At 43.2% G+C, this 15,111-nt stretch overlaps 1 protein-coding gene across 2 annotated transcripts in view; it reads left to right on the plus strand.

Annotated features, from left to right (window-relative positions):
* Positions 1–15,111, plus strand: part of CDH2 (cadherin 2) — a 312,962-nt gene that overhangs the window by 20,465 nt on the left and 277,386 nt on the right. Inside the window, exons 1-2 of one of the 2 annotated variants that reach the window (XM_085605714.1) lie at positions 9,947–10,151; positions 10,670–10,781. In XM_085605714.1, coding sequence (XP_085461840.1) covers positions 9,966–10,151; positions 10,670–10,781 — 298 coding nt within the window. In that variant the 5' untranslated portion in view covers positions 9,947–9,965. Of the gene's footprint in view, positions 1–9,946; positions 10,152–10,669; positions 10,782–15,111 lie in introns of those variants that run through there. The other variant, XM_085605715.1, reaches the window with a different exon arrangement.

Below are 15,111 nucleotides of genomic sequence, written 5' to 3' on the forward strand. Positions count from 1 at the left end.
TAAATTATTGAAAGATTTAAATAGAATTCTTCCAACATAATAATGGACTAACATAGAAGCGATGGGTAAGACATGGGAAGGGACAAGGAACCCACTACATTGATATTGACAAAGGATCACATTACAAGTAAATGGACCAATGCAGAGTACAAATTAATGAGGTATAAAAATATTATGTGAATAAATAACAGCATTAAAACAAGTTATGATTGGGCATTATTTTATTAAAAACCAATAGAATGCTTCTCATAAACACATTTTTTCAAAGTCATTTATTTGCATGCTTTTGTGGCCAACCTGTTAGTTACTTCTCTAGTCTCTTAATGAAACAGAGCAAGAAGATTTGATAACTGCAGAAGTTTATGTCTTGACCCTTATAAAGTAAAGTCACATCAAAAGGGGCATTTACATTTTTTCTGCAGAACATACATTTTTAAAAGAGATGTGTGAAAATTGTAGGAGATGTGTAGTGCTTTGTAAGCCACTGTCTGTCAGAGTTTTTCTCACTATTTTTATTTTTAAAAATGCACTTGTCTTCAGAGCAATACACTTGCTAATAGAAGTACTGTCGAGTTTATTAAATGTTTTCCAGATTATATGACAGCTACTTTGTAGCACCATTGTAATGTTTTTTCTGCTCCTTTCACTCTTGGGGCACCTATTAACCTGCCTGTGGTGTTGCAGGTTTGTGTTGCTACTCTTGGGGCACCTAGCAACTCCCTGTGGTAATGCAGGAGTGTACCGCTTGCTCTCTTGGCACCTGGTAGTATCCTGTGGTGCATGGGGCTTGCGCTGGTCGCTCCCGGGACCTCTCCTAACAGCCTGTGATAGTGTAGACATGCGCTGCTCACTAGTGCAATCCCTTCACAGCAGACTTATTTCAGCAGACATTTACTGCTTGCTGACTTTGGTCTGGCTTGACTTTGCAGAGCTGTTGTCATTGCTACAGTGCTTAATTTGTGCTGGTGGTGTCCGATGCTCGTCACCGGCACTTAATTGTCAGCGCCGGCTATAGTGACAGTCCTCCACTCGGTGGCGCATGATCTTTTTTAAATTTTGAGATCAGCACAACCGTGTTTATTAAGTCAATATACATTGAAAATTAATAATACTAGCCTCTCGTGCCGTTATTATAGCTGCGTGTGGCCTGAATTGTCACACTTGTAGGAGTGCTATAGTTAGGTGTCCTGTTGGTACTACCATTGTCAGTGCTGGCAGGGTATGGGTGGTGTAGGCCGCAGTGGCCTTCCGGGAAGGGCCCTGGCACTTCGTCTTTTACCAATTAAGCACTGCATTGCTCTTTTAAAAAACATATACAGTGGGCTTCAGTAAATATCTGTCACCTGGCGCTATTGACTATAATCCCATCGCCTTGGAAGTGCTTCCATTGCAGATCATGATGTGCATTGTTCACTATGTGGTGATGCAGAAGTCATTTTGAAAATGTTTCCTCCTCTACAAACCACATGTTCCACTTTATAAGCAAATGCTTATTCAAAGTGCGATTTAAAAAAAATACGTATGTTAATGCTTTATGTTATGTGTTGATTTTTAAAGAAATTATATTTTTGGTGTGGAAAAATGCTATGTAGAAATATTTTCTTCAAAAACGACACCTGACAAATATTGTCCAGCATTTACATACTTTTCGTGATGAATTGTACCATTGGTTTAATCACATCCTGCTTAATTCACGACGTTGGATCGACCAGTTTATTTTCATTACGAGTGTCCCCCACAAACGTATGCCACACTGTAATCCTTCGTCAGTGTTGCTGGTTGTATTTGCCACTGTAGTCCTTCTATTTTCCTTGTTGTATTAACCGCTGCAAACCTTCCTCCAGGTCAAGTGCAGTGCTAACATTTGTTGCCTTAGCTTTTGTAGCTTGTTTGCTAATTTCAGAATCTTTCTCCTTGGTGGAAAGCATAAAAGCTTTCATTTCTCTCATAACAAGTTATTTTTAAAATAAAAATGAAGCACTTGTGTGCTTTTTCAGCCTGGCAACAAACTGACTGTGAAAGAAAAAAAACAGAATAGCCGAGGGCAGTCAGTCAAAATACTTTCTTTCCAAGATATAAATTCTTATAGAAATATACTCACAATTCATAAACAAATGGATGATATTCTTTTAAATTGCCTAAAACAACAGTTTGCTCAATTAAACAACATGGTAAAATGTTTGCCTATGACAAACAATTCATATTATGCCTATCGTCTTGTATAAAGTGCAAAATATATAGCAGCTTATATAACAACTTCAATTGTCTCTCTTAATCTTGCTTCAATTTAAGACCCACTACCACTCTTCTTGCATATTCCTATTTGGAGATCCTCTCATTGCAATCTGGGTTTCCTTACTAAGTAAAAAACAGACCCATGCCAACATTATTTTAAAATCCTGAGAAAGTGGTAAAATCGCCGGTGTCTTTAAGATTTTACACAAATACTGGCCAATGGCTATCACTACATCTCGGAACCTAAAGTCATGTATCAAATCCAGGCCCATTTCCCTCATTTTAATCCCATATTTTTAAAATATAGGACGGAGTATTTTTTTCCTTTCTGCCATGAGGAATGTACAATCCATCAATATGTGGCTCACTGAATATATACTACCTCGTCTACAGGGGCACTGTCCATTGTTCTTCACAACTTCTATTTTGAATCCCTTGATACGCCACCCAGGGTCCATTCCACCATCAAACGCAAGACTTCATTATGTATGTGCCTGTCCGGAATGTTGTACAGGAATAGCTGAGGCAGTATTTGGAAGAAAAAAAACTGCCCTAGATGAGGTGTCAGTCGCTGGCCCGGGAAGTTGACTCACTTTTTGTTGCAGACACCTCTGTTTTCATGCATGAATTTAAAGATGTCTGACCCCCATGGGATTCGTTAATATTCTGCCCCGAATGCCATATTTTCGTTCAGAAAACTCAATTCTCATCCCCGTGCTTCTGGGGACTTTTGGACTGCGAGATCTTTTTTTAACTGTTCAATTAATAGAATGCGTAGGACAGCTTATTGACCTAACTTCAGCACGTGACACCTGTCTACCAGTATTCACTTTCTGCTTTAACAAACAATATCACAAGTGGTGATGGGATGGCTTGAGATACAAACCTTTCAGAGAAGCGTGGTGTTTATGACAGCATCTGTCATGTTTTCTGTAAATATGTTCTTTGGGAGATTCATTATTAGGAAGGATCAGATTGCCTTCTGCAAGCTAAATATGATAAGCGGTGGGTCTTTTATACTTCATCTGTCTCCTTTCAGCTGGCCATCTCTCAACATTCAATATTAAAGGAGATGATTTAATCAAATTATTTTAAATATAAGGCCTGTATATGAAAACTGTGAATTCCCAACAGATCAGACCTCATACTGTCTGTTTCGATCAACTGGTCGAGTACAGTGTTCCCCTTAGGGTCAATGCATGGCCTTAAATTCAACATAACTCAAAATTTATATATCATTTATTTACTTTTAATTTGCGCAGCTCTGATGCTGTTATGTTGCTTTTTTTAAACGCTTCGCCTTCAGGGAAGGTGAAAAGGAATATCGGTCTAATTGGGTTCCTTGAGCGTTGTGGCTTTAATGGACAAGGATTGACCCTGCAGTGGATTTCCAGAGAACACGTGGACACAGCTTGGTAAAAGGTGGTTTTCGGTCTATACAGAAGTTGGAAATTACATCCAAGCTTGAGATCGAGAGCATAAGAGGTTCAAGGAGTTGAAGCTCCAGTGTTGATCTCTCCCATGAAACATTTGTATTTGGCAGGATGAATGTTGAGCCAGGTCAGTGGGGGGTCTCACTAACTAGGCTTCTGATTGGTAGATATTGCAGGCAGCATTTGGAGAAGCATTTATCAGTATATCATATAAAGTATCCTGGAACAAACATAGGGTTTTGAAGTTTGAACTTATTTGAAGCTAAAGTTTGGCCATCTGTGCCGGAGTGACGCGAAAGAATATCATAACTTTACAATGGGCTGTGTCATGTGGTTTAGCATCATTTACAGTTTGTAGGTGATATTCACTGGCATCCAGATGTGTATATAGTTGCAATAATCAAACATTTATGATGTCACAGCTGGGAGGAGGGTGACCTAGTGCTGAATGGTTATGAAGGAAAGAATATGACTATGAGTAAATGCAGATTGTGAAGGACACACTTAATCATTGCATTGACATCAGCGGGGCAGGACGCTGTAAAATTAAAAGCCAACCTGTGGCTTTGGGTTGGGATCCTGTAGATACAAGTCAGTCACAATGAAAAGCAAGCATGCCAGTAGAAGTAAGGAGCTAGTCCTCAGCTTGAGTTAAATTTGAGCAGTGTTTGTTTTGGTTCATCCAATGTTTTTGCAGGTATGCATGAGTTGCGGCTTATACCGTAACCCCTAATGTAGTTTAACCACTAGCTGAATTTTGTGAGCATTTGTATGGTCCCTAATGTTCAAGTATTTGAGGATTTGAACCAGAGGGTTACTGTGTTTGCATTGAGCATGACCTCTCGCAGTGTAGATCCTTTGGGGATGCGACTGTGAATTGAAGTGGATTTTGAGAAGAAAGTGCTTAAATTAACCTACCATTTCCCAATCTCCAGGAAGCCAGACAACCAAATAAAGGACAGTGTCTTCCAATCCATCACATTATCAAAGGTTTTTCAGGAAAACCTTGTCGTCAGCATTATTAAAAGGCCCGGAGCGGCCGAGAAGCAGTAGGGTGTATGCATAACTGTGATCCGAGGATACGTGCAATTCCTTCCTTATGTTGGTGAATGTGGATTCTATCCCATGTAGTGCTTACAGACACCAGGCTGGAAGTCACTTTGGAGGTATAGGCTGAGAGTTTTAGGGCTCCACTCATTTTTAAGTCAAAAGACGTAACAAGGTGAAAGGGCGGAGTATAAAATCAGTTACAAATTAACTCAAATCTGAAATCCCATGTATTTAAAAAAATATAGGCTACAACGTCTGTGTTCCGAAGATATAGATTGTAGGTGCCTTTTTTAGGTTTTTAGATTTTTAATTATTTTGTATTGGTTATTACGTGAGGAGAAAGTCCACATGAATTAGCAGAGGTTCATGACTTACTCAAACATACCATCCTCTCTGTACGTGTGCGCACACACACTTTTCTCAATCCTTTAATTGATCCTCTTTGTAGCATTTTTCTTTCAGTCTGTGTCGGTCTTGTAATGCATTGCCAGATCATGGTATCAGTTGCCGGCCTCCTGTGCAATGGTAAAACAATGAACAATTACACTTTCCTGGGATTTATTTGGTCCCCCGAACACCTGTAGTCCCACGATTTAAGTTTTGGGCATGTGTGGTTGAACTGCTACCTTGAACCCATGCGTGGGGAATGTTGGGGCTGTTGGTGTTGAGCTGGTGGGGGCAGAGATTGCTACCACCTATTGGTGGCGGGAATACCCGCAGTGGATTCTTTCCAACGCCCGCAAAATATCTGCACTTCTGGACATACACTTGGCTGTCTCTGAAAAAAGAGTTTTTGAAAATGCTTAAGGGTCATTGAACCTTTTCTTTTCTGATATCAGTAGCATGGTTCTCTCTGCAAAATAGCGTTTAAGAAGCCACTTTTATTTTAAGAGTTGGCTGGGACGTTTAAACACAGATATTTACCTCTGTACTTTGATTTGCTGTGACTTGTGGAAATAATTATATAAACAACAAAGTTGCTTGTACTCAAATGTAGTTTCTTACAGAACCTGTTGAGTGATAATCTTGGTTGGTTAGCATGTGGTATGTGTCCACTAAAAAGTGATACACAGCCTAACAGTCCATGGTGCAAACTTTCAGCTGGGCTCACAAGCACGTTCCTGTGCAATAATATTAAGACTCCTTTAGCAGTGAGGTGATACCACAACCATCACTTCTCTACAAAATGATGCTGTGGTAGAAGTTAGTGTGTTGTCATTGGTTGGGTCCTTTCTGATTAGTTCTTGTTTCGTTGTTCCTTGATAGTGAATGCACCCAAAAGCTTTTCGAGAGAACTTACTTGTGTGGCAATGCAGTTGGTACACACGCATTTGCAGCATCATGCACAGTTGAACATCAGTCTTAGGTTGTTGTGATTCTGGGGCTTGGAACTAGAGACTGAAGGCCTTCCTGCATGGTGTGTTTTCACTTTCTTTCTAAAGGTCACGTATGTTAGGGTTGGAGTGACAGGTTACAGGTAGGGGACCGCACCAATGCCCGTGGCAGTTGTGCGAAACCCTGGGGCCTGCATTATAGACCACCCTCTACAGAGAAAGGCAAAGAATTGACCTGAGTCAATCAGATTTTGCGTTTGGGAAAACAGTTCTCAAGCCGTATTTATTACACTACACAATAGCATTAAAACATTTGATTGCTATCATACAGTGTGCATACTTTTACTTTTCAAATGGAAAACAGTTGGAGAACATTCATGCATTGGAATCATCTAACCACATTGTTGAAGTCATGTTTGGCCACCAAAGCACTGGCTAATTGACTTGGGAGCCCAAGTGCTAGCCACCAAGACCCCAGATATCATTTTTATAATGCGAACTCCCCTACTCCCTCACACAGTCAGCTGAGACCCTTAAACATCCATGCCAGTGCAACCCAAAGAGCGATCCTCCCTGCACCCTGCAGGAGAAGGACCTGGTAACCGGGCCAGGTCTTATCCACAGGCGCATGCTCCAACTCCCCACAATCTCCAGGGCAGTATCATAGAGTAGCCGGAGAGCCAAGGACAATTGCTTTAGCGCATATACCTGGCCCTGCCTTACAGGCGGTAGTACTTCTGCCCCATTTTGATCAAAGGTTTGAAGCCAAATGTATCCAGAATGTGACTGCCTTCTTGTTCCAAGGTGTCTGCTACCTTTGTGGCCAAACCTAAGTCTGTCTCCTTAACAGGCTGGTTTGGTTAACTGACCAGCCGGGCCTCTCCTGTACATCTACCCACCCTATGGATGAGAAAAATGTTGCGCTTGCAAAAGCCTCCAATGATTCCACAACTATTTTACTACCCTGTGTGGATAGGTGCAAACTATCTTTGTGAGAGAAGCTTGTGTGCAGGGCAGCAAGTTATTTCGGCGGTTGACGGGCACAACAAACCAGGAAGCAATGTGGATGCTCAAACCTATGGCTTAAATGTCCCTTCCTGTGCCCTTTCCCACCGCTCAGGTGACCCCTCTAACCCCTGGTAGCCGATGGGCACCAAGCGCGGTTTTCTGGGCAACCGGGAAAGCACACAAATTTGAAAAATTGTCACCGAGCAGAAAATACATTTGGTGTGCCCCTCCCCGGGCCAGGTATCATCCCCACCTGTGGCCGGATCCCGCCATCGCGATGTTGTCCCTCTTATCAGAGTTTTTGAAAGATTCTGCCAGGCTCATAGCCTGGACCCTGATTGTAAGTTTTTTAGCAATCTTTTTTTTTTAGGTGATTCGATTTGCTTTGGGACCACGTGTTTGGTCTAGTTTTGCTTGGAAAGTGAGGTTGTTTGTTTTCCAGTAGTTTGAATACCTGGTGTAATGTGCCTAATAGTGATGAGGCTGTTTGCTGATTGCTTTCCTATGGGGGTGACAGGCCCTATCTGAACGATGGATAGAGTGTTTGTGTTTAGGTTGAACCTGTCAATGGACTTGAGTCAGGGTGTTTTTCTAGGCGTGATGATAGGAGAAGGCTCGAAATGCACTGCACCTTTTATGCTGCTGAGTTCAGTGCAGAAGTTCATCGTACTGGTTTGAAAATCAGTGCTACAATTCCTAAGGCGGGTGTGTTCATATTGCTGTCCCTAAGTATCTGAATTTTAAATTTGAAGGATAGCAGGTCACTGACGAATCGGTGAGAGTGAGAAGTGTATTTTAAACCCTGTGGTGTTCCTCACTCTGGGGTGATTCTAATATTTTTTTTTACACCTAATAGAGGAAAAGGTGAATTTGTGTTATATGATTTTGCTCCAAGTTGTGATTAATTTTGTTATCCTCTCTTGTTATTTCTCTTCAGTTGATGGAGACTGGAACTATTTCCCCTTCCGTGCCCAACCCACCTGTTCTGACTTTATTAGTACGTCTGGTGTTTATCATTCACATTTTTTGCCGATTTGCCTACAGTCATCCCCAGTTTCACACACCCTTCCCACAGTAAACACTGTAAATAAGAAAGCACACAGAGTTGTTTCGCCTTTCAGTAAAACACACACCAGTATCATGAGGTCATGTCCTGCTGTAAATTGTAGTGACGCTTCTGGCTGTAAACTGCAGGGCGAGAGTTGACAATGGGCCGTGCATGGGAACGTGCACGAGGCCTGGCGCCCGTGAATGCCTGTACTCCGGAGGGGGAGGGGTCTGAAGCAACCGGGGCGGCCTCTGATTCGTTAGGCTCGAGGCTTTGTTTCAGAGGCTATTGTTTCTGGTTTACAATGGCGTAGTGTGTAGCTTCATGCACAGGCTAAAGGATTCCCAGGCCCCTCATCCCGGGTTTATAATCCATCCCCTCACCTGACCTGCCCACCCAGAAACCGTTCGGATTTATCACAATGGAGCTTCTGTTTGCGCCCACTCCATGTCTCCCCTACCTTGAAACCGCCCGACAGTACTTGTCTTAATTAGAAGCAGAACGCTTTTGGAAATGTAGCACCGCCATATTGTAATTTCTATTCACACTGCTCCAGAGAGAGCATGAACTCTTAACACCGATAAGAGATACCGTTTCTCTCCGGTGGTAACAGAGATGTCCACTCAGGAGCAACACCACGCTCATGACGTCTTGTCTCACTTGTTTCCAAAACATATTTCCAAAGTACAATAAATATGCCTTCTCTGTCCTGATCCAAATTTTATGTAATGCTAATCTTGCTAAAGCTTTTCACGTTGTAAACTTATTTTGCCCTTCTGCCTGGTCTGGCAGAAGGAGCAAAACGCCCACCCGTTTAACTTTCAAACGTATGGTGTTCAGTTAAAAAAGGGCTGAGGGTGGAATTCAGTGTTCTCGGATGGAGAGAGAACTCTTGTGTTTTTTTTGACGAAATAGAGGGTAAAGGTATTCGGAGTAAAAAATACATAATTGGGAAATTTGTAAATATGACGCGTTTGTTGAACCGTGACGTGAGCTCGAAGGGTCCCTCTTAAATTTGTTATGAGTGAATTGATGGATTGGGTTTCACGTGTGACACCGCAGGAGGGCAAAGGAGGCCAGCGCCTCTGAAATCTCGTTTGCAGTCATGTGACGTTTGTCAGTTTGTGTTAGTGTTTCATTTTGCATTTTAACAGAGGCTGCTTTATGCTCATCAGCCTCCAGTAAAACCCGAGGCATTGCCAGGAAGTGAGCTTTGTTACAGGCTCCGCAGCCAGGGTTCAGCTCCCAGAAGCACACAGTAATATGCACCTGTCTGTCTTTGATGTGCGTGGTTTAGAGATGACACTTGCGCACATGTTCGATTTTAGGCAGTACCGTACCAAGCCTGCCAAGGCTGTGTGCAAACGAGGACACTGCATATCTAACAATTCACGCGGTGCCGCCGTGTGACACACGATATCGGCTCCCATCACCTGGTCACCCGGCGAGGAGCCGATATTACACAGTGGCAGGGAAAACGAGCTGAACACCATATGAGGGGACTTACTGCTGACTGATTAAGGGATGCGAAAACACCCCAGTTTCCGCAAGCTTTTTTTTTTTTTTTTTTTTTAGGAAGGGGCTTGGGGTGGGGTGGGAGCAAAAGTGCTTTTTAGATCCTTCTCGTACGAGACCCCGCCCCCCTCCACACACAGTAAGATTTTTCTTCATGTTATTAGCAGGTATGAAACTGGACTCCACTCCTCACAGCTGGGTACTAAAACAGAGTTATATTGGGGTACGGAGCCCCCCTGACACTCCCTGAACCCCAGTGCCACTGCACCTGCCATAATAATGAGCGCTACACCATGGAAAGCTATTTGTCCTGTGGACGGGTCTGTCAGCAGGCAACTGCCCATGCGTGCCGCATGGCGCCACCTTGAGGCGGGCGCAAACCTGCGCACGCAGCAGTGGTGTTCAAGGGTGGTAGTGAGAACGCTCACCTGTGGCTCTCACGCCTCCGGCTGCAGGAAGGAGTTTCAGCTCCACATTAAGGAGGGCCTGGAGCCTTGCCCAGACATCTTAGAGCAGGCCAAGGAACACGTAATTACATTTCGCGTGAAATTGTGTGGGCCGCAATTTTAAAAGTACATCTGGATTATTGCTTGGAAAACCAAATTCACCTTACACAAACCATCACAAAGCAAGCGCCACCTGCAAACGCTTAAGCCTTTGGAGTGGTTGCGTCTCCTCTTATAGGCCTGGTGTGCCTGCGCCAAAGAAGTAAGCGATAGCGCTTCCGCGGCGCTTATTTCTGCTGCGAGGAATGCGTTTAGTCCCCTTGTAATTCCACTTAGGGCCCGATGACTAGGAAGTTCAAATCTTCAATCGCTGGAAGACAGACCTTGCAGTATTTAGGTCTCGCCGGACAAGAGGGATTTGTTCCTTCCATTCCCGTTATCAGAAAGTTGAACCTCCCTGCCCTGCGATTTCTAATTGAGGCCATTAGAAACAAAGAGTTGTTTGTGCCAGTGGTGGGGAAGGTGGGTTAATGCCAAGGGGAATGTCTCTGAGCCGCGGCCCTTGCAAGTATTAAATGAAATGTGTGTGTTGCTTTTCAGGCTCCAGCCGAGGCCTCTGGTGGGACGACGCTATGCACAACAGGCTTCCTGAAGGATGTTTACCACACCACTGTCTACAGGAACGTGCACGAAGGACAGCCTCTCCTGAACGGTATGGAACTACAGAGAACCCTTATTCTAGGTTCCCTGTTTATTTACAAAATGTTATACTTTTATCTAAAACAGATATTAAACTGGCACTTTGGGACAACCTAAGAACTCAACTTTTGAGAAAGTTAATAAAATGTAACAACACACACACACATACCATGTTTGTGATCCCTTAGTAACAAGGACATGACAGGGACTGTTAACAAATCACAGACTGACACAAACCCTGTTTTGATATTTACAGTACTACTACCGTTTCTATCACAAAATGTAACTTCTGGGTGCCTGAAAGGTGCCTTTGAAAAATGTAGGTGCTGGGTCAACCATGCGCCCTTCAGGCATGTGGACGCACATTGTGGAGCAGCGCAAGGGCATTTCTGGTTGGTCTGTGCCAATGAAGGGGCGGGGCAAGTAGCACTGGAAGAAAGACTGCTGGTGTGTAACAGGCCGCGGTCTGCTTTATTGTGTCACAGGAATGCTTGTGGGAATACATTTATCTCTTTTTTATACAATTGTAACACATCCTCACAGGTATTGTTAGTAAATGATTTTCAAGTGGTCCATGTCTGTGGAGAAGAATAGATTACTTGGCGTTAATGTTTAGCAAAAATATTTTCTTAAATGTGCACTAGGGTGACGCAGCCTTTGGTCCCCAGGTCCTGTTTTTCCCACCTCGCAGAATTTGCTGGCAGTGGGAGTACGTCAGCATCCGCCGGGTACCCTCCATTTTGGACAGTGGTGACAATGGTCACAATGAAATGTGTGTGTGGTTTGAAATTCTTGTGTATTTGGGTCCACTGTGTGTTGTCTGTCAGTGTAATAGGGGTCATTGCAAAATATTATACAATGTCCATGTTTGGGAGGGAGACAAAATTGAGAAAATGAGGGCACAGGAATTAATTTACAACCAATTTAACTCACAGCGGAATGTGGGTTTGATGCATGGATGTTTGGCCATATGGGGCAACCAGTGTGGGATTTTAGGGCAACAGAGGAAAGGGGTGAAAGTGATTGTGTTATGCATTGTTAATGTTTGTGGTATTTAACCTCATTACATTTATCCACTACCAGTAGTGACATCTTAAGGATTTTTGGGGCTCTGGTCCAAACGTATTTTGGGAGCCCTTGTTCACAACAGCTTTTAATTTATGATCCAATAACAACTCTGTCATGCCCTCTTTGGCCAGGTCACTGACAATGCACAGTCACTAAATGTGTTTACATCTAAAATTTAGGAATAGTGATGTGTGTTTCTACTGCAAATTATCTCTGTGACCCCCCTCCAATTTCTCACATGTGAGGTCCTCTTTTGATCTAAAAGAAACTTTTTTATGGCTATTGCATGAAACATAAACACACCATTTCCCTGCAAAATGTCTGTAATAGATTCATACACATAAACCACATTAAAAAAACATCTCTGACTGTCAGAGGTGATTTCTCCCTACATTAACTGACCCTTCTATGGTAAGAGTGTGCATTTCATATCAGTGGGACATGGCACTTTCTGCACCTGGAGGGAATTCCCTTGTTCACACCTTGCCTTGGCAAGATCCTTTCTGGGTCGTGGTGCAGTCTGTTGCACACCCTTGATTGTGGGTGCTAGTTTCCCTTGATAACCCATTTAGCAGCAAATATTAGGAAGCTAAAGCTGTCTCTTGATTTTACACCTCCTTTCCCAGTTGGGCTGTACCAAACAGCGACAGCATTCGTTACAACCCTAAAAACAGACCAGCTTTCGCAATAGTTACTACAATTAGCATCTACATTTGCTACAATATTAACAAAACGTGGCAGACCAGGAGCTCTAAGAGGAGTGTTTTAGCAGTGTCCCTTGCACAGAAAAACACCCTCAATTTGCAATGGTTTGGAATGTTTAACACGCCCGCCATGTAATACAGAGATATTTGGCATTAATAATAAAGGAAAGGGACATCCCCAAAAAGTCAGTGCGATATGTTGCAGTATCTTCAAGTCAGATTTAGACCAAAGGGAGAAAATTATACATCTTACTGCTTAAAGGAATATTCTTACATAAATAAGGATTTAAAATGCAGACAGCTGTTACCCAAGAGACCTACTTGGGGTGCAGAGGGGTCAGTCTTCTCACCAAAAAAATTTCAAAGTGTATTTCGAACATTACCATGGGTTCGTTAGTGCTTCAAATGCTAATTTCGCTAAGGTAGGCGTTTTTTCCTATTTAAAATTGCGTGGATGAGGAGGTCAAAATCTAGAAGTTTAGGTTTAAACGTCCAATTTAAGGTATGATTTTAACAGAATAGAGCTCTACATTTAATTGACATTTTTATTGAGCAGGCATATATATTTTTCCTTGTGATAAACTGAGGAACTGCCTTGTCTTTAAATAGGCAACATATGACATCAGTTGCTCTAACCTGTATTAGGAATGGCCTCCTTGGAACCAACCTCCATGCGCAAGGGTACTGCGGCTGTTGCAGAGCGCCAAGCGGTAAATATTCCCTCTGCTTGCCTGCTCGCGTGGAAGCGGTGAAGCTGCTCTGTGAGATTAGTTTCAGGCCGCTTTGAGTGCATTTTAAATAAGGATTCATCTCCTTCCTGTAGCCGGGTATCGCGCATATAAATCTGTCTTGTCGAATCTGGACTTCTAGATGAAGGTGCAAAACAAATGGTTCTTTGAGACAAAAAGCCATAGACTTGATTTAACTCGACTCTGTGCGGCAATAGCTCACATTAATGATATTTTCACAAACCTGCTTTCCATTTTTCAACCATAATTGAAACCTAAATGGAGAAAAAATGGATTATCTCAGAGTATTTCAACCAGAGGCATCAAATGACGCCAGTATTTTAGACCGTTATTAAGAGCACGCACTACACCTATATAATTAACTTTTCAAAACAAGCTTGCTTGAGAGCTCTCTGGAGGAAGGGAGGGCTTTGCTTCTCGAAGCATTCGCTGCAAAGCGCACCAGGGGGAATCTTTTTGGAGAAAAGGGGATTGATGGTTTCTCATCTGATGGAATGCCAAGGGGTACCAAGTCATGGGAAGGCCCGTGACCTGTCTGAAAAATGACCCAGGGAAGAGAGAGCCGTCTTCGCTCCCAAGCACAGTCCTCTGACTAGACCCATTGTAATGGTTGTGCCTTCAGGAAATCCTGCCAGGCCTACAAGCCTATCATTTTTGGTTGCACGTAAACATACAGTGTATCATTGAGTAGCTTTTTGACTTGACTTTAATTGCCCGGACAGTTTGAAATACTGTCATTATCCAAAGCCCCTTTTCCGGTGATTAAACTGGATGCAGATGACGGGGTTCGAGTTGTAGCTGCTTGCGAGTCACCTTCTTAACAGACACTGGGAACAAGTGTAATATAAAATTCTGATTGGCTGGTGACTCAGAGATTGGCTTTGCCATGCCAGGGTGTTTTCTCCCCAAAGGAGGTCCATAGATGGCTGTGATACGGGGTCACCCAGAATGCACTATTCCGCTGAGCACAGCCCTGCCTCCTTTCCTTTACTCTCTGATTACAACTGGTGATATATATAGATGTGGCGACTTAAACTGTGTATTACTGATAAGAAGTGTATTATAGACCCACACACAAAACAGATATACTGGATATAAATAGCATTATTTATATGGTACTCGGTACAAATATACGTTTTTTCCCCATATTGCTTTTTTTTTTTTACTTGAGCCCTCAGTGACAGGTGATGGGGCAGCGTGGGGGAAATCGTGAAAAAAACAAATAATAGAGTACTTACCTGCCACTGTCTGGTGCCGCCCCGGTGCTTCTGCTCCTGTTCCAACTCCCTGTAGCGTAACTTGGGTGCAACTGTGTGTCCGAGGCTTTTTATTGATTGTAGGTTTGGTCCAATTGTCCTTTGTTAATATAGCTTTTTACCTGCGGCTCTTTCAGTGGCCCGGAACAGTGAACTTTGATCACTGAGGCCCACACACAATGTTGTCAGGCCTCCCTGCTCACACCCACTAGCTCTACCTCCAAGGCAATCTTCTGAAGAGGTGGTGGCAGGCATACTATGGCTCGGGCTGGTGCACACTGCATAGGCTCCCCAACGCCAATTATAGCATTACCAGCATGAGAGAAGCGCTGGGATTGGTCTGAGCGAGCTGCTTTGACTCTCAGTTAGGGTCTGGGAGCCTGTGTCTGTTCTCCACTAAGTTCTGCAACACAGCTCCGGTTGTAGAAATCTAAGTGCGCATGTCTGTTTGGCCAACCTAAGGAAGCCCACCAAACTGACATGCGCACTAACAGTGCCCACTACTTCTAACTTTCCGTCAGAATGGCCCTGCCCTGCCCTAAGACTCGACTGGCTCCGGCTCAGTG

Source organism: Triturus cristatus, chromosome 5_1 (assembly GCF_964204655.1).
Source record: "Triturus cristatus chromosome 5_1, aTriCri1.1, whole genome shotgun sequence".
NCBI lineage: Eukaryota > Metazoa > Chordata > Amphibia > Caudata > Salamandridae > Triturus > Triturus cristatus.